Source organism: Alexandromys fortis, unplaced genomic scaffold (assembly GCF_014885135.2).
Source record: "Alexandromys fortis isolate MF-2015 unplaced genomic scaffold, M_Fortis_MF-2015_v1.1 scaffold_54, whole genome shotgun sequence".
Classification (NCBI taxonomy): Eukaryota; Metazoa; Chordata; class Mammalia; order Rodentia; family Cricetidae; genus Alexandromys; species Alexandromys fortis.
This window is the reverse complement of record NW_026067958.1, coordinates 222,778-244,070: the sequence shown is the minus strand read 5'-3', so window position 1 is coordinate 244,070 and position 21,293 is coordinate 222,778. Positions and strand designations below refer to the sequence as shown.

Sequence of the window (21,293 nt, the reverse complement as noted above, 5' to 3'; positions counted from 1 at the left end):
AGGAACAGTTTTTAAAATGGTAAGTCCTGTGGTCATGGCAGGCCCTGGATGCTCATTCTACCTCTCTTGGCCTTTTAATATAGCAGAGATAAGTTCTGTGCCAGCTCTGGGACCGCTGGGTAGGAGCTGTGCTCACCACTTCAACTCTGGGAAAGCATTGTGGAACACATAGACCCTTGTTGTCTGAATAAAAGCTAAACCTGCCATGTAGCACTCTGCATGGCCTGTGAATGTCTTTGTATGGTGACTGAAATCGCTCATGCTCTGTCTGTGCATGCCTGGCAGACTGGATCTGCTGCTTGCTCAGGGTGGGAGTGCTGAGCCCCAGAAGCACTCTAAGCTGCTTTCCTCCTAACCCCAAGCAGGTGTGCAAACATCCAGACCTGGAAGTGGGTGGCGGGTAATATGCGTTAACCCAAAATGTTTGGGCCCCCAATGTAGCTAGACATATTCTTCCTCATGCTTGTTCCCCAGAGTGGTTTGTCTCCACCCACCTGTTTCTCAAATAGCTTATGAAATAACCATTTTGAGGCTTAATATTAGTTTTAATTGTCTGGCCAATTGCTAGGCTATTTTTGGCTAATTCTCTCTCTAAATTAATCCATTTTTGTTGGTTTATATTTTACCTTGAGGATGATGGTTTGTTACTCACATCTTGCTTCTTGGGTGACTACATGGCATCTACTTGACTTCACCTATTCTCTCTCTGTCTGTCTCTCTGTCTGTCTCTCTGTCTGTCTGTCTCTCTCTCTCTCTATATATATATATATATATGTATATATATATATATCTTATTTACTTTCATTTTAAAAGTAATTTTAAAAAAATGTACAGATCCAAAACAGTAGGATCTCCATGACAAAAGACAATAACAGCATAACCAAGAGAAGCCCAAGAGAGAGCCCGTTATAAGTCATACAGCAGAAGACAGAAGAGGCCTCGAGTCAAACCAATCACTCCAATAAATCATGGCAATGAACACTGTTTTATTCTGACTGGTTTAATAAGAAGATGAATGGTCAATAGCTAGGCAGGAGATTTTAAGCGGTACTTCTGGGCCGAGAGAGGAATTCGGGGGGATGAATCTAGGCATGTGGGAGATGGCAGCAAGACACTGAGGATGCTGGACATACAGGATGGAGGAGAGGTAAGAAGACATGGGATAATATAGATTAATATAAATGGGTTAATTTAAGTTGTAAGAGCTAGTGGAACAAGCATAGACTAAGATCAAGCTTTCATTATTAATAACAAGTTTCGGTGTCATTATATGGGGGCTGGTGGCCCAAAAGAAAGTCCAACTACACAATCTACTTCCCATTTCTGCTAAATCCACACCCTTCCTTTAACTACTGACACCCATCCTTACAGAATTGCCACTTTCAAAATGGAATCTGGATGGCACCATGCAATTGCCACTCAATTCCCATTGCAATTTTTGGTTCAGCAAAAATTCTTTGAACATCCCATGTTGCTCTATTTTGTCACCAAATTATATGTCGTGGCATGAACTTAAATCAGTTTAGTCAACTGCTCACTGAAGTACATATGTGTCACTTCTAATTTGAGGTGTTTCTGAAAATTATAATATACATATACCATGTACAATATTGGGTGACTATTTCTTCATTATAAACTAGGGGCATAATTATTAGCTCATATGATGGTGGAATTCCCACTTTATTTTTTAACTCATTTTTATAATTTATTTTATTTTTACAAAAGAAAACAACTATCTTTTTATTTTACATAACAATTCCACTCCCTCCTTTCCTCCCAATTTCTCCACCTTCTCCCCTACCCCACCCCCATCTATTCCTCAGAGAGGGTAGGACACATTGCTTTGAGGAAGGGCCAAGGCCATCCCTGCTCTATCTAGGCAGATTAAGGTATCCTCCAAAGAGAATGAATGGGTTCCCAATAAGCCAGTACAAGCAGTAAAGATAAATTCTGATGCCACTGCCAGTAACCCTGCAATCTGTCCCAGACATACAACTGTCACCCATATTCAGAGGGACTAGTTTGGACATATGCTGGTTCCTTCCATATCTGGCTGGAGTTGGTGAGCTCCTATTAGCTCAAGTGAACTGTTTCAGTGGGTGTCCCCATCTGCAGGTAGTGGTGGTGCACGCTGGTAGGATTTGCTAGTGTTCCCACTTTATATGCTCACTAGCAGTGCAGTATTGACCCAGAATCTCTGCAGCCTACTGACAATTTGAAGTTGGTCATCTTTATTTAAATGCTCTGAGAATTTTATTGATCTTTCACTAATAAATTACTTGATATTTTTATGGTTAGTTATACTGAAAATTCTTTCATGTTTTTGCTTATTACTAACATCTGTTTTCTTTACCACGAATATATTTTCCTCATTTTCTGATTGGATTGTTTTAAATTATTACTACAGAAAGGGAGGAAAGTATGAAAAACATAGGGTGAATATTCTTGAGAAACTCGTATGAATTTCCAGCTCTTGTTCTGCATTTTAGCTATCACTCCTTTGTCGCTCTTGATGGAATCACATACACTATCTTTTCAGTAAATAGAGTATTACCCATTAAATTATAAATAGGATGTTCAGAAAACCATGACCATACACAGTACTGCATAATCTTTATTCAACACTGAATAGTGTGTAAATAATTCCTTGTTGCAGTTTGGTCTCCACTATTATGATCTCTATAATGGTAGAACATCACTTTATAAACTTAGTGGACATTTTCATATCTATTTTGTTTATTGTCTATTATGTCTTTGGTCCATTTTTCTACACTTTAGGAATCTGTAGAATTCATTTAAAGGTGCAGTAGTATAAGTTAGTTAACTATAGCACATTGAGCTTAAATATTGTGATTTCATTTGGCTCATTTAAATCTGAGTATTAGGATGAAAATCAATAGACGTAAGGATGAAGGCCAGACGTTGAAGAGCCATTCTTCATAAGAATGATAAATCCTTCCTCGTTTACACATTAAAAACAATATGCGTGAGTGGAAGGGGAAACTGAAAATCAAGGTCATACACAGAAAACTAGGAAAAAATCATCTAATGTCATTCCAAGCATTTTTTATCCTCTTATATTTGGCACTGGAGACTGGTAGAATAATAGCAAAGTGAGGACAAGCATTTTCATTTCTACAGAGTTCCTAAATGACTTGGGTGCAACACCATGTCGTATTAATGCCATTTTGCCTGTGAGATATGGTGATGATTTGGACATTTGTCATATGTGAGGAGGAGGGTAATGACTTTTTTCAATGGGCAATGTCAATAGCTCACTCTTCCTTTGCTTTAAAAACACTCATTTTGTTTTACCTGGGTATTCATTCATCACAGATAACTGACTTCTGACTACATCCTGCTTTTCCACATCATCTCACAATGACACCTTTAGTCGGTTACAGAAAATAAACAACAGCTTGTGCTCTAAGTTCAACACCTGACAAATCACATTTTGGCTCAGTTATCAGTGGATGCAGACACTAAGATTCATGCACACCCACCTAAACAGACAGGATATAAAAATAAACATGTGGGGTGAGTGATGGAGAAGGTCATTTCGCTGGAAATAAAATAAAATTACTATTTAGAACGAGGTAAGTCACATATTTTGAATGATACAAATATTGATAATGTCTCATTTATTTGAACAGATGTACCAAATAGTCCGAGTTTACCTTATGTGAGAGATAAAACTAAAATTACAGTTTCATAAATATTTTATAACTTTAAAAATATGTCCTTGCATATTAGTATTGTATTTGGTGATCCTGAATCCTATTTATATGAATGGTAAGAGTATGATAAAATATAATGTATGAAATTATACAATATGAAAAGGAAATTATTTGTAGTTCATATTATGAGCAAAATTTTTCATATGCAGAGGAGGTGGTGTGTAGATGCAACTATTTCAGACAAGATTATGAGTGGGAAGCAGCATAGCTGGGACTCAAATTCTTGTCTTTATTCAATGACCTTTTTTCATATCCAGGAGCTTTCTGCCCTTCTGTCAATTAAATACTTCTGGGTTTTGCAGGGGGGATAAGGTACTCTGTCACAGCTTGAAGAGCCAGATTCCATAAGGAAGGTAAATTCTTTCCCACTTAAAATTATAAGCGCGGTTTTAATTGTTTCTCTTGATTGAATTCTTTTCTTCATAAAGAAAAATAAAACCTAGGAGAAACCCTTGCCTGGTACCAGTTGTATTCGCAGGAAATAAAAGACCAAAGAATCAGTAGATTCGTGTTGTCTTCTCTGTGTATGGGAAAAAGGTCATATATTTTCAGGAAGGTAAACAGAATGTACAGATGGCTAAGTACAGCAGTTTTTTATCATGGCCCAAACACTCATGCTGACATCATTATATTTTCTAAAATGCTGTTTTTGAAAATAAAGTGGGCTTTGAGACAGCTCTGTCTCACAGTGCCTGTTATGCAATCTGCAATCACAGGAATTTGAGTTTAATACCTGTCCATGTATGAATAAGTCATGGATGATGGCAAATTTATAATCTCAACACAGGGAGGGTAGAGAGGGGTGGATGTCTAATGTTAACTGGCCACTCACCCTAACTTAATCATTAGCTCCAAGACAGTTAAAAAGTCTATTGCAAAAATATAAATTAGAGAATGATAGAAAACAATCTAACTTTGACCTGTGACCTCCACATGTGTATGGACAAACACACACTTGCGCCTGCACACACAGGTACACCCTTCTATGTGAGCAAACACACATGAATTAAGAGAAAGGTAATTCTTTCACAGTCTTAGGAACATTTGTTGTGAAGGTTGTCAATCATTTTGAATGATCCATTAACAGCTTTTACTTCTTGATATCTGTGTTTGCTTTAATAAAATTTTCTTAGATATTTCATATTATCTAAGCTACTGAGGAAAAAATGATCACAAGTTTTCAGCTGTAAAGTTTGAAAAATTTGTTAATTTCAAAAAGGCAATATATATCAGTAAGTCTAATAAGAGACAGAATGTATAATATATTAATCAAAGATAACCTATCTTGGTGAAATGTCTGGCCCTAATAATTTTACAAAATGTGAAACATTTCTCTAGTTCTGAGCTATCTGTTTAAAAGTATCCTCTGGGTTTTTTGAAATAAGGATTATTAGTATGACCTGGATAGAGTCATAATATAGAAGTAGAAATGCATCATGAAATTACCGCTGTGCACCTGAAAAATAAAACCCGTTCACAATTTCTCCCCATCTAAGTAAACACTGTAAATTGCCAAAGCTTCACATTCATGCTCCAGTCATATTTTGTTTACAAATGAATACATAAATAAAAGTGGAAATATTTCTTTTAGTTTTTATTATTTATGTTCTTAATTTAACTGCTGAGATGGTAACCAACAGAGCTCCTTTGCATAGTTTCAATTATCAAAGGCCATTTGATATGAAACTTTATGATTTTCAGTGTATGTACATGTATATTATTTTACTACAATAGAAAATGATCCCCAGTTCTAAAGAGGTCAACTATGTGCTCATTTCAATTCTGTACCTCCTAGCTTGAGAATTTTTAAAAAATCAATAGAAAAGCAAAAATCCAAGAAAAGAGTAACACATTTTCTGAACTTAATCTCACCATACCAGAATCAAATTCATCTGTAACTTGGCTAATATTTTGTTAGTTGAATAAGCCCCCTGTGAAGTGAAGAGTAAAAACAACTCAGTAAAAATCATCCTTATACATCCTTGTAGCCAATGATTGTTGGTGAAATGAAATCACTGAATTCACAAAATCTATCTTTCCTCTTCTTTTAAACCACCAGCCTTTTGGTCATTTCAATTTCTTGTAGTCAGAGTTATACTCCAGTTCATAAATCTGAAGTACCTCCCAAGCTTCCTGACTACCACAGATTAGTACAAAAGGTGAAATTAGCACTATGGTCTAATTTAAGCACACACTGAATGGCAAATAAACTTGATCGGCATTGGAAATCTGTGTGAAGTCTGCGAAGATGTAATCACTAGATCTAATGATAGAGCCTTCATATACTTGTTCTGGTCTATTAAGGAAATTCATCAATAAAGTTATATTGACTATTTTTCTCCTCGTGCTTAAACAAACTTCTTTCCAAAAGCAATTTTAGCAAGGAGGGGTTTGTTTTTGGCTCACAGTTCCAGTGCACTCTGTCATTTTAGGTGGCAGCATGTGGTAGCTGGTCAAATTGTATCCAGATTCTGAAGTGGAGAGGGGTGAGTGCTTGTACTCAGTGCCCATGCAAGGGTGCTACCAACACTCTATTAACCCAGTTTAGAAACTCCATCTCAGGCCTGCACACAGTTTATTACCTAGATTATTTTAGATCCTGTTGACAACTGATGTTAACTAACATGTTGGTTCAATTAATAATAAAAGGTTAATTAAAAAAGATCCACCTTTAGTAGCCTTTTTTTAAAAAATTCTTGAATGGGAAATGGTCATAAGATGATACAGAGTTTTAAATTAGCACTACAAAGTAGTTATTCTATATAGAAATGTAGATTCTTTCTGGACTGCAAAGCCAATTCTATAGTAGCTCCAACATATAATCTTCCTCCACTTTATATATTTACTTACTTTTGTTAATGTTTATATTTAACATCTTTAAGTATTGAAAATATATCTTGTTGTTTTCCAAATAACAAACTGCCTTTGATAAGCAACTCATGATTAGAAACACGCAAATAGATCACACATGCATCCTGCGTTCATGATAGTGCGAGAAAATCAAGTGGCAGAGAGAATATTTAAGCTGGATTCAGAAAGTCGTCCATTGTGTAGGTAGTTTTAATTGCCAGCTTCACATGTTAAAATCACCAGAGGAAAGTCTCAAAGAGGGAGAACTTTCGGGGATGTTTATAGGAGATTGTCTTATCTGCACTGTGTTGGGAAGACATGCTAATTATGGATGGCAGTATTAATTGAGTCTGAGTATTGGAAGATGTAAGCACAGAAAAATAGGCAAACCACAATCACGCATACCTGAATTCCTTTCTCTACTCTTGACTAGGGATGTGATACAACTAGGCATTTTCCCGACACTTTGACTTCTCTGCTATGATGGACTGTAACATGGAATCATGAGTTAAAATAATATGTCTTTCATATATTGATTTTTATCAGGGTATTTTATCATTGCAACAGAAATAAAATGAGGACACACTCAAGATTTGCCTCTTTTAGTTTATGTGTGGATGTGAATTGGTAGAGAAAGAATAGAGAATAAAGGTGTCAGAAAGCACAGATATTTTTATTGTTGTTGTTTTTCAAGACAGGTTTTCTCTGTAGCTTTGGAACCTGTCCTGGAACTTGCTTTGTAGTTCAGGCTCACCTTGAACTCACAAAAACACAGCTGTCTCTGCCTCCCAAGTGTTTGTATTAAAGGCATGTGCCACCACTGCCCAAGAGCACAAATATTTTTAAAGCCATGGATGAGGAAATGGTGCATATAGGAACACAATTGACACATCTATTTGGTCACTTGTAGTCACATTTGTCTGAGGAGAATCATATGAAGGGAAGTACTAAGTTAGGTGAGGTCATGGGATCGGACACCTTGCACCATGAAAACGTGAAGAATTACATTTCTCACAAAAGAAAGAACTACAGATGGGGCATGGTCAGAGGCCTGTGACAGGGAGAATATGGAGAAACATTGCTTCTTAGGTAATAAATATGTTAGCAACCACCTTCATTCATGGTCTCTCAGAAATCAATGTCACCCCTGCAGAACTCTTTTCATTAGTATCTAACTAATCTTATTTGGGTTTCATGGATGCCCCATGATGAATGTTAATATGGAGTTCTCAAACATTATGTGAAATGTGTACAGCATAAGACATTGACTAAAGGATTTGACTGGAGAACCATCTCTTGATTGACCTGCTCTAACTTAAATTGTACCACAAGGGAGTGTAGTCTATTGGCTGTCAATGGCCATCTCATCAGTGCTGTTTATGCTTGACCAGCATGATTTATTTTTGTATCATTTGGAAATTAAATGAAATGTTAATATTCTGTTATAGTATCCTCCAAAATTACTTAACCTGTCATCATTCAAATTTCAGAAGTAAAGAAAAAAAAGTTAGAAAATAGCAGAGAAACTGAAATTTGTCTCTTTTATCAAGCAAAAGTTCAAAATTAACTCTATTAAAATGATCATTAAGGATTTAATATTTTAGTTTTTTTCTCTTGAAATTGCAGAAGGAATTTTAGACTTTTTTAAGTTGATGACTTTATTGTTCAGTATTATGCAAATTTCTAATTTGCATGTATAATTTGATGCCTTACAATCTGATGTAAAAAACAGTGCTTTAAAAGTTACTCAGTACATATAACTAACTCAAGTGTAAGATGAATACTTTGTCACTATCACTAATTATTGTTATGTAATATTTTATATTCTTAACAGTTCACTGCCCATTGGAAAATTCTGAGTTTAGGGGATTTGTTTTTGATATTTCTAAGTCTCTTCTTTAAAGCATTTCTTATTTCTATTTATCCAAATTCTACTCATCTCTCAAGATCCAACTTAAATATTTATTTGTATCAATCCACCTAATTATCAATTCTATAAGCATTTTAACAATTTCTGAAGCCATAGTATGTTAAATATTTCATTCTATATGTGGTATTTAATTATACACTATGTTACGTTCTAGAGATTGGACAGTAGGCAAGGCATGTATTATGCTTGTGTCTTGCAAGTCACTAATCAATGAAGAAGAGCATCTTCTTCAAGGGCAGAGGTCTGGTAGTGTAGTGATGTTGGGAAACAAAGACTCCATTCTACAACATAGTTGACAGTCTGGACCTTTTATTAGAATCCATTTAGGTTCCATGACTGACTGAAGTACAGGAAGTCATGAGCCACATTTTGCTTCAGAAAGATTAGAACTATGAATTAATACTCAATTTCTACCAGCAGAGTCTTTATATAGCTTCTCACAAAGAGACTGAGTACCTCCCTACTGCCCTTTGAAGCACGGCCCACTCTAATTTCAAAATCTCACCTACCCTGCAGAAGAGGCGAACCTGATTAAATATGCTTGAGTGTAAGAATGAGAACAGAAGTAAAGAAAGTTGAGATTAAACTTGAAACTTCATTTCTTAAGTTAGGGAATTTGTCTTCAAAAAGGGATTCTGAGTTGAGACTGCATATTCCAAACTTCCCAACTTTTCATATTTTTTCAACCTTTAACTTTTTTATCCTTTTCTACATGGTTTTTGGAGAATGGCAGATGACCTCGACAAAGCATTCTGTGGGCATAAATGATTAGTAATTAGAAAATATTCCTAACTTCTTCACAAGTAGGAAGATATAATACTCAAAGGAATATTCATTTGCTTATGAGTATTCCTTCAACACAGAGATCTGGGTTCTGATCATCCATTTTAATTAAGATTATTCTAGGAGTGTGAATAGGAGATATTTGTTTCTTCTTCCTTTACAAGAATTGATAAGATTTCTCCCATGTTAACTGCTCATTCTGATAAAACCCAGAGCAAGAGAATCACAGAGCCTTTGTACTCTAATGCTATCATCTATAATTGGTGATATCACCCGTTATGTAGCCTCCTATGAGGCAGGGTGTGAAACAACTACAATGATAAGTCATTCTAATCTATTTTGGCTAATACCTGTATTGCAAACTCTATAGAAAATGAGCTGAATAGATACTGAAACATAATTGATAAGAATAGGTAAATTACACAGAATTACTATTATGTAGAAAAAAATTTTTAATTTTTTAGGCAGTGTCCTGGAAAAACTGAAAAAGAATAGTAAGTAAATGTCTTCTTATGCTGATTTTAAAAATATACAACCATTATCAATAAAGAAGCAAAATTCGAATTAGCTAGTTCTTAGCATTCCCAGAGATCTGCTCTGTGAAGTAGTTGTGAATTTAAAATGGATAAATACATGGGAACCTATTGGTTCATTTTTTTTAAAGTAGACAGCCTGCAATACTGTTTTTCTTTCTTTCATGCAGATTGTATGGAGGATACAAAGTTGGTGGCTCATTCATTTATTTTTATTTTCTGGTATTCTGTGTTTTTGTTTTTTAACTGATGCATCATGCTTCTACATACAGAATCTGTTGTGATGTTTTGATACATGAATACATTAAACAATAAGGAAATGAAGGTAGTTAGTATGCTCATCACTGTTAATATTTCTTTGTGATGACAATATTTTTAAATACTCTCTTCTAATTGTTTTGAACTAAAAGTACAATATAATCACTTCAGAACTGCTTGCTGAGATGGTCCAGCCTTGCAGACTACTCTCACTAGGACTTCAGATAACCTTTGTACTTTCTCAATAACAGAGACCAGACAATAAATGATAGAGCCAGATCACCCAGGACTTGATCATTATCTCTGTTTTCTCAGGGTCCCCTAAAGATTCTGTTGCCCCTTGACAACAGAATGCAGTCTAGAGACGATGACACCTACATCCGCAATATGGATGTGGATGATTTTTGTTCTTTTGATGGGTTATGTATGTTTGTCATTTTTTAAAGTTGTAAACTGAAAGTTGTTAATGGCCATGGTCAGAGAGAAAACTAAGCAAAGAAGGTTAGATTCAGGGAGTTTGTTCTGAAAAGAAAAAAGGGAGATATGGAGGCCGGGCGGTGGTGGTGCACACCTTTAATCCCAGCACTCAGGAGGCAGAGGCAGGCGGATCTCTGTGAGTTCGAGACCAGCCTGATGTACAAGAGCTAGTTCCAGGACAGGCTCCAAAACCACAGAGAAACCCTGTCTCGAAAAACCAAAATAAATAAATAAATAAATAAATAAATAAATAAATAAATAAAGGAGATATGGGAATAATAGGATAAAAGAATAGATTATTAAATCTACTTTTAAACTAAAAAAAGCAGCCATACTGATTTCCAAAGTGGCTATACAAGTTTGCACTCCCACCAGCAGTGGAGGAGTGTTCTGCTTACTCCAAATCTTCTCCAACATTAGCTGTCCTCAGTATTTTTTATCTTAGCCATCTTGACAGCTGTAATATGGTGTTTCAGAGCCATTTTGATTTGCATTTCCCAGTTGACTAAGGATGTTCAGCAATTCCTTAAATGTCTTTCAGCCATTCAAGATTCTTCTGTTGAGAATTCTCTGTTTAGATCCATACCACAATTTTAATTGGATTATTTGATATTTTGATATCTAGTTTCTTGAGTTCTTTATATATTTTGGAGATCAGCTTTATATCAGATATGGAGTTGGTGACAATCTTTCCCCATTCTGTAGGCTGTCATTTTGTCTTTTTTACCATGTCCTTTGTTTTTCAGTTTTAGGTGGTCCCATTTATTTATTGTTTCTTACTGTTGATAACCTTGGTTGGACATCTTTAAACTCTGACCCTGTGCATAACTGTAAAGTTTTAAACTTATGATCCATTTACAAAAGCTTTTAGTCTAGTTTGAACTTTCTCTGAGGGAAAAATGATTTAATTGTGAGCAATTTGTCTTAGACTGAGGAGAAATTGTTATTTTCTTGTGTTTTTCTATGTAAAAGGAACAAATTAGGTTTTTAAGTGTCTCACAGTACTCGTGGGATAGTTTTAGACATATTCTAGTATATTGTGTATATATCAAAATTATACATCTTAATAAGAAATCATCTTCTTGACCATCCACAGCTATATATGTGCCCAGTAACTGTATAATACATCACCAAAGGGCTGTGAAAAGAACACCATAGCTGTACTATTAAGGGAGGTAAGTAATGGCACTTGAGAAAGTTATGGACAGGAAAAAACCAGTAACTTACAGTCAATAACCTTATGTTTTTTTCCAAGTGAGGCTTCCTAACAGGAATGATATGTCTGGTAGGTTGATTTGTTAAATACTAATTGTCACTGCTGTACATTCCTATGACTCCTTGCAATCAGCAACTCTCAGTAACTTAGTATACTATCATATATCATCTACAAATGGCAAAAGTTTACCTTCTTCCTTTCCATTTTATATCCTCTTGATCTTCTTTTGCTGTCTTATTGCTCTAGCTAGAGCATCTAGTACTATATTGAATATACACGGAAAGAGTGGCAACCTTGTCTTTTTTATGACTTTAATAGAATTGTTTGGGTTCCTCTCAATTTAATTTGATATTGGCTGTTGGTTTGCTGTAAATTTTTTTATTATGTTTAGATATGTTCCTTGTATCCTTAATCTCTCCAAAACCTTTAATATGAATGAGTGTTGGATTTTGTCAAAGGCATCTAATAAGATAATCATGTTGCAAATTCTCAAAAAATTGAGAATCAATCTACCTCAAGACCCAGTGATACCACCCTTGGGGCTATACCCAAAAGATGCTCACAAGGACACTTGCTCAAGTATGTTCATAGCAGCATTAGTCATAATAGACAGAACCTGGAAACAACCTAGATTCCCCTTAACTGTAGAATGGATAGAGAAAATGTGGTGTATTTACATAATGGACTATTAATGACTGTAAAAAAAAACAATGATAGCATGAAATTTGGAGGCAAATGGATGGAAATAGAAAAAAAAATTATCCTGAGTGAGGTAACCCAGACTCAGAAAGACAAACATGGTATGTACTCAATCATAAGTTTCAATATACATATTCAGAGTAGATATAAAACAAAGGATAACCAGATTACAATCCACAACTCCAGAGAAGCTAGGTAACAAGGAGGACCCTATGAGAAATGTGTGGATCACCCTGGGAGGGGGAAATAGATGAGATCCCCTGGGTAAACTGGGGTCAGGTAGTGGTAGAGGGAAGGGGATGGGGGATGAGAACGTGAGGGAACAGGATGGTAAGTTGAGAGAGGGCCAGAGATAATAGCAAGGAAAGAGATATACTGATTGAGGGAGTCATTATGGGATTAGGGAAAAACCTGGTGCTAGGGAAATTCTCAGGAATACACAAGGATGACCCAAGCCAAGATTCCTAGCAATAGTAGAGAGGGTGTCTTAACTGGCCTTCCCCTGTAATCAGATTGGTGAATAACCTAGCTGCCATCATAGAGCCTTTATCAAGTAACTGATGGAAGCAGATGCAGAGATCAATAGCCAAGCACCAGGCCAAGTAAGGGAGTTTAATCAAAGAAAGGGAGGAGGATTATATGAGCAAGACTGGTCAAGATCATGTTGCAGGAATCTAAAGAGACAGTCAGACCAAGCTTGTGGGAACTCAAGAACTCTAGACAGACAGTTGTGGAGCCTGCCTGTTACTGCATGTGGGTGACAGTTTGTAACTTCTTCTGTTTGAGGGGCCCCTGGCAATGAATGGGTCTAGAATCTATTTCTTGTGCATGAACTGGATTTTTGGAGACAATTTGCTATGGTGGAGTGCCTTGCTCAGCTTTGATGCCATGGGGATGTGCTTGATCCTGCCTCAACTTAATGTGACAGGCTTTGTTGACTCCCCATCATAGGAGGCCTTACACTTTCTGGATGGGTGTGGGTTGGAGAGGGAGGTGGGGGGAGAGTGAAAGGAAAGGTGTTAGGAAAAACTGTGGTTGGTATATAAAATAAATAAAAATATAAAAACCAACTCCTAGTCTCAAATACTTTATATTGGTATGAATTTTATATATTAATATAAATTTAAGATTATTTTTGTTATACTATATATATATATGTTTCTATTCTTCTTAAAGGTACTTCTGTATATTGATACAAATCTAAGGTTACTTTGGTTAAATTGTATATCTTTTTCTATTCTTTTTTAAAGTATTGTACCTGCGTAACTCATTTAACAATATAATGTAAATTTCTATGACTATTATTGCAGACTTTTTAGGATAATGAAGAAATATAGATTAGTAGTTAGTCATCTCTAACAATCAAATTTGTAGTCATGTTAAGTATGTTTCCAATGTTAAACAGATATATTTTAGATAGATAGGTGGTTTTCAAAGACTTCTAAAATCTACACACTATGGCATTTAAGATGTTTTAATAACATAAGGCTTTTCATAACAGTTGAGACACGTTTGCTCCAGGAAGCACAAATCTGCTTCAGAGGAAATGATGAACATTGAAGAACCTCCATATAGAATTTGTTTTCATTTGTAACAAGTTAACCATCAGAAAAGAAATTGACTTTTCCTTGACTACTAACAATAGGCTGTCCAAATTGGACAAGCAGGACACAAGGCAACTGCCAAACTTTTTCAAGGTAGAACAATCCTTCAAAAACTTCTGCTTTACAAAAAAAAAATCTGTCAGATATTCTAGCCCTTAAGCTAAAGATTTATGCTCGATGATGCATAGGAATCTTTGGTGGCTTTCCAGGCAACTATCTGTTTCTGTCATTTCTATAGTTTTGGAAATATTGCTCAAGTAATAATATATCCTTCTCAGGTCTCTGATGTGGTTGAAGACTAGATAGCTATAGTTTTACAGTTTTTCTTTTTACCAAATTCAGAAAAGAAACTTGTAAAGAGAGATAAAGTTTATAAGGTTGAGGGACATAAAAGCTTATTTTAAGGTCTAAAAGACATTTTTAGGTTGGTAATACAAGTGATGATAACAAGTGGTTTAGATATAAAACTTTAAACTCTTCAAGATAGGATAGATAGTATTTTCTCCAAATTTGCCAAATACCAGTGGACTGGACATTGTGAATGTAATTCTTACGGATAGTTGTTCTTATTGTTCAGTTTTACTATGTTTGAGTTAAAACCTTTCCTTTTTATTCAGACAAAAGGAGGAAATGTTGTAGAATATTTGCTTATACTATGTAAAGATGCATCACTGCGATTGGTTGAACAAAGAGTTGAATGGTCAATACCTAGGAAGGATTGTAATCTGAAGATTACAATCTGGCATGTAATTTGAAGATTACAATCTGGAATGGCAAAAGACACCAGTGGGACACTGAAAAAGTTGAACATATGGTGCTGAGGTAAGGTAACCGAGTCACATAACAGAATGTAGATTAATTAAAAATAGGTTAATTTAAGTTATAAGTTCTAGTTGGGGAAAAGCCTAAGCTAAGGTCAAGCTTTCATAATTAGTAATATTTCTGTGTCATTGTTTGTGAGCTGATGGACCAAAGGAAAGTCTCACTACACAACACTCCTCCATGGCCTCTGCACCAGCTCTTGCCTCCAGGTCCCTGCCTTGTTTGAGTTCCTGTCCTTATTTCCTTCAATGATGAACAGTAATAAGAAAGTATAAGCCAAATAAAGCCTTTCTTTCCCTACTTCCTTTTTGGTCATGCTGTTTCATCTAAGCCATGGAATCACCAATTAAGAAAGAAAACCTTGTTTTATTTAAACCAATAAGGGGTTTAGATGGAAAAAAAGAGAAAGTGAAATGATGTAATAATAGTAGAATCTCAAAAAATAACAGAATTATAAGAAAATTTAATTTGATTAGCTTATGTTACAAAATCCACATGATTGTAAACCCAATCATTACAAACCCAATTTTCCTTTCTCTAGGTTCTATATATCCTTTATGTCTATATCCTATACACCCTTTTTCTAAACTACGGGATAAATGAAGCTACATTAATAATTCAGAAGGCTAAAGAGATCAGAATACAAACAGTCTGAACCTTGCCAATAACACTGTGTGAATGCAGATCTTCTCAGATTAGAGTGATGTCGAGTGTATAGAAGATAAGGTAATTGGAGGTCTGTAGGCAGAGTAAGTATTTATTTTTAAATCAATTGAATATGAAGAGTAAAGGAAGAAAATGATAAACCACTTACTAATTGAAGGATTCTTGCCTTTTAATTTTATCATTTGATACTTTCTACAACTCAGTAAACAAAATCACTACAAATATTTTTCACTATCCTTAAGGAACTGGTTCCAGGAACCCTGGGATACCGAAACCCATATATATTCAAGTGCTGTTAACAAAATGGTGTATCTAATGCATACAAGCTAGGAATGTTCTCCACATGTGTTATATCACCTCTGATTTTCCAAACATACGGAATTCAATGCAAGTGATATGTGAATAGTTATTATGTTATATCACCTAGAGGATGGCAAAAAAAAAGTCTGTGAATGGACTGGAGAGCTGACCCAGCTATGAAGAGCACTGTTAGTCTTGCAGAGGAACCCAGGTTTGGTGCTCAGCACCCACATGCTGGCTTACAGCCATCCCTAATTCCAGTTGTGGGGAATCTAACCCTCTTCTGATCTTCATGGAGACTATGAACACATGCAGTGCACATTCATACAGGTAAACAAAAAGCTCATATATATTAAATAAAATCAATAATAAATGTTATAAAGAAAGATCTATATATGTTTAATTTAGGTGCAGTGGTTTTATATGATCTAAAGAGAAACCTGAGTAGATATACCTAATTTTTAATATTTCATTGTAAAATCTATAGATGAGGAACCCACAGAGAGAAAGGCTGACTCTATCTCTATTTTTTAATTTAGAAATCATTTAAAAAATTTCTAAGAAATTGAATAACTCAAATTAGAAATCAGAAAATTGAATATAAGCTCTTTATTTTTTTCTTAAAATGCCATGTGAATGGACTTTAGGAAACATACTTCTCATTCCTAGGCCTTCACCTTTTACATGAATTGCCTCCACTAGAGAATATTGAAGGGTTTGCCAGATCTAAAATTTCCCTGTTCCACTAAGCAAGACAAAGCAAAAAAGCAGTTTAATTATGATCTTTTAGCATTACAGGGTTGCTCTATCAGGAGAGCTCTCCTGAAATACATTAGTTTTCTCCATTTCTGGCCTGAATATATTATGTGGTCTATCATGACTGCATAATGGATAGTCCTGAACGCTTTCAATTAAATACATTTAAATTCCCTAAAGCACACAGTAATCTTGATTTAAAAAAAAAATCAACAGTTTATTATGGATGGAGCACTTCCAAAAGGCAATAATGTTCTTCAGAGAGCAGGTGCTTCTATTCAAATAACTTGTTGAAAAGATGCACAGGGTTGTTTGTTTCATTTGAAGCTGGGCAGACTTCACTGTACACGTGATCTATGAATAGCAAAGCGAATTGAAGAAGTCCCCCCTCCAAGACTGAAGGGTGTTCATACCCATATCCTAGTTGTCCTCAGCTAATCTCACCAAATGAAAAAAAGTGACTGGAATAGTAAGTGAAATCACGAACGAAGAAATAAATATAATTTATTTATTTTTATTATTTTAAAAATATAAATAATATTTTAAAGCCAAGTGTGCTTTTTTGCCACTAAAGTATTTATTATTGGGATGGGTACATAGCACTCTTGGTAGTGTGCTTGGCTAAGCTGCATGAGATCTTGAATTCCCTTCTCATCACTGCATAACTGAGCACAATGGCAGACACCTGCAATACCAGCACTCGGCAGGTGGAGGCAGGAGAATCAAAAGTTCAAAGTCATCCCTGGTCATATAATGAGTTGAAAGAGGCCTTTGATGCAGGAGATCCTGTCTTATACAAACCAAAATTTACCTTTATGGTATCCCTGAACACTTTTTAAAATGTTTTGTTTAAAATTTTCAGTAGTCAAAAAGAAATGCATTTAAAATTAATGAGAAATTTAAAACCAAATGTCAATTGCTTATAAGGCACATAATATAAGAAATGTTACAGAATTATACCATTTTTAGGATAATCATTTACCATATAACCAAGAAAGGCTATAGTGTACTGACTATGTATGTAGTACACTTTACTTCTGAGAACCCCATGGAAAGGCAAAAAGGAAATTGATCATGTAACACTCTAACGCTATTTCAAATTACTGAAGTTCAAGTCCTTGTTCATACCCTTACCTGTGATTTTAGACTTTGAATTTAATTAATGTGGGCCTCACTTGGTAAAGCTAAAGGCTGTGTAACACATGTTTCTACTCCTTTCCAAAGGCTGCCTCCCTCTCACAGAAGCTTTGTCTTGGTCCATGCAATGATGGACAAAAAGCTAATGATCTTTCCATCTTGTGAAGTGTTCTAAATTATATAATTTTAGTCTTGGAAAGTTTGGCTTACATTATCTTAGATGTTTGTTTCCTTGTTTTTTGTTTGTTTGATTACTCTAAACAGAAGATAAATAACCAAATATAATAATTTAATAACTTGTACCAGCTTCTCAACAGATTAATTCTTTGTATTCTTGTTAGTCATACAATGCCATGAATTAGGACACAAGCGTTATAGTTTCAGTGTCAAATGGCATCTCTCTCTCCCTCTTACTACCAGCTACATGACAGCTGTGTGTGTGTGTGTGTGTGTATAAACACATATAAACACCTACAACACACACACACACACATATACACACACAGCTGTCGTGTAACTGGTAGGAAGGAATAGGAGGGGAAAGCACAAAATAAACAATCTATAAAATTGTATGGATATTCATTAAATGCTCTCTAAGGCAATAGCTTGGTTGGTGTATGCCTGTATTCACTTCTTTATTATAAGCACATTGTAAGAATTGTGTAATTCTATTTTAAGTAGCACTATTTATTTTGTTTTTCAAAGCAAGGGTCATCATTTTACTATTCTCCATATAGAACACCTAGCTATGGAAAGAGGAAGCAAACACATATGTTTTTAAATATAGACATGCCCATATTTAAATCCCTGCTCCATGAATACAATAATAGGGCAAGCCCACTCTTGCTATGCTATGACTGTGAAATTCCTTTCTTTAGTCCATTTGTACAACAGGACTCATACTACGTGTTTTAGAATGTTGTACTAAGAATCATAAGAAAAATACGGTGTTAATGCTAAGTGAATGGCTCTCAGGCTACTGTGTGTTGTCATTGCTGTTACCTGAAATTAGTACAACTCTATGTAAGCTGTGTCACCATTAAATTATTGTGCAACAGTTAGATGCTTTATATATGACCAAATTCTATATTTTAGGTTTAGATTAAAAGCTCTTCAGACCAGAATGTATGAAACATTGACTACCATGTATGAAAAATATCATAACCCTTCCTTCCATGGGGATGAGACTGACCAAGGACCTATTTAGTAAGGCATACCTTTATAAATGTTTCAAAATCACTCCCTTATGTCTTAGGTCAATACCCTGGTGTCCTCCTCAGTTTGGGTGGTAGTTTTATTAAGTCTAAAAATATTTCTGATTTAAATATTGCTCATCAATTAATTTTTGACAATTGATTCCATATACTTAACAACACATTCTCATCACATTCATCCCTGTATTCTCTTATCCCCCTTCCACCCCTACCAATTTACCCCTCCTCCCACTAAGACCTCAAAACATTTTCATATCTTTTTACACTTTTTGTTGTTGTTGGTGGTGGTGGTGCTGGTGGTTAGTGACTAATTGGATTTAACTTTCATGAGGATGGCTAGGAGTGGGAATAACCTACCAGTAGCTACATATTAAAGACAGCAGTGTCCTTTCCCCTGGCATCCCTCAACCTTCTTTAGCTCTCTCTTTTAGGGTAGAGTATCATGAACCCCTCCCCAGTGATGACTGGATGTTTAAGGGCTCAGTCCCATACAGGCTCTGTAACGTTAAGTCTTGTGAGCTCATGAGTACTACAGCCATGCCATGCCCTTAAAACAAAGTTTTACAGGCTTTGTCCCTAGAGTCCAGCTCAATAAGATCATATGTAATTTTATTTGTTTTGTTGGGTTTTTTGGAGATACTAGTCTTTAAAAAAGCTACTAAATGCCCATGAGAATCAGTTAGAGGAGACAGGAGGTCTAGATACTTCTTAAGAAGACTAATACCTCTAGTATATTATGAAGTTTGCTCCTAGCAAGTTTCTTTTAAGTAAATAACAAAAAGAAAAACCACAAAGGACAAAATCCCTCACATGTGGGACACCAAATAATACAATATCCCATTTAAAAGAGCACTAAGGAATACTCCTATGAGAACTTTAAATTTCATATACATTTTTACATTCAAGCATAAGAATAACACTGTGGTTATATGCTGCACGTTTCTTCCTTGGCTGGTTTTTATACCTTATTATAGCATGGTCTAAGGTTCTCAAGTCGGTTCAGATTTCCAACAAAACATGAGCCACACAGTTGTAAATGATTCGGATAGATGAGGTCTTTGACATTCAGGTCAGGTCTTTTCCATCAGCACTGAGGCACTTGAGCAAAGCTCATGTGTTAAGAAACAGCAGTGGTGGCGAGAACATGCTTTAAACTAAGATTTCTTGGAATCAGAACTAGATTCTTAAAACACATAAATGAGACATACACACACTTCCTTCTAACTGCTGTTTTAACTTGTTAAAAAGTAAAGGTGTTTTAATTAGGTCTTGTTAATATTAATATTTATCTTGTTGTTTTGTGCCCAAACTATGTCACTTTATTATGCTAAATTAAAACTCTGATGGAAACATCCAATTAATACTCAGGACAAAAATGCATCCGTATGTCACATTTAATCAGCAGTTCAATGCAATCATACCTTGAGTATACTCATGACCAGCTCAGTCCTTTGTGATGTATTCGTAAAGCCGGAATGTCTATTATTAGTACTCAATAATTATGTGAATAAGAGAAAATGAATAGTTGCTTCTCCTTTCAAATCTACAAATGACCTCTTTCCTCTTGTTGAAAAAGACAGGAAAGGAAGCAGTGGAGTGAGAGAACTGAGATTAACTCTGATAAAAGGAGGCTCTGGAACCAGAAGTGCCACTGCACTTCATGCTCCCATGTCCCAGCTAATCAAACTTCACAGGAGCTGCTCCTTGTGAGGAATGAGGTTTCCTCTGGCCAGACCAGAACACTGTCCTCCCTGCTGGAGCCCCCAAAAGCTCGACAGCATCCTTAGCCAAGAGCCTACCTTAATGAGAATTTGAATGGACCCTGTGGCTTTTTCAGATATGAAGTACCAGAAGCTCATAGTGCAGGCAGCGCTGGATTCTTTCCAAATGGCACTCGTGAAGTGGGCTTTGTCACCGCGAAGACCCACTGGGGTGGCCTCAAGATACATGAAGTGACCTAGGAATAAGGATGGAATTTAAATAGAACCAAAGGAACAATGAGAGGATTATTCTAGCTTTCTCATCTTAGTCGAGGTTTTTTATTACATTTCGTGTGATCTAGCTGCCAATGGCATTTTCATCTGATATGGAGAATACATCCATAGCCTTGTTTCTAGCTCACTGGCAGAAAAACTTCTAACAGTGTGTGCTTTTAGCATCGCGCTTCACAGTATGCAAACTAAAGGGTTTGCCAGGGTATTTGTGCCATCACATCAACAAGATGGTCACAGGAATCATTTAATGGACTCCATAAACTATCCAGTTATTATAAAAGAATTCAAAGATTTCCATGGCATAAAAATAAGTGAAG

At 35.6% G+C, this 21,293-nt stretch overlaps 1 protein-coding gene across 1 annotated transcript in view; it reads right to left on the bottom strand.

Annotated features, from left to right (window-relative positions):
• The window catches only part of Malrd1 (MAM and LDL receptor class A domain containing 1), a 463,630-nt gene that overhangs the window by 231,197 nt on the left and 211,140 nt on the right, over nt 1-21,293 (bottom strand). Inside the window, exon 15 of the mRNA XM_050152697.1 lies at nt 20,782-20,939. Within this exon, the coding sequence (XP_050008654.1) occupies nt 20,782-20,939 (158 nt within the window). The remainder of the gene's footprint in view (nt 1-20,781; nt 20,940-21,293) is intronic.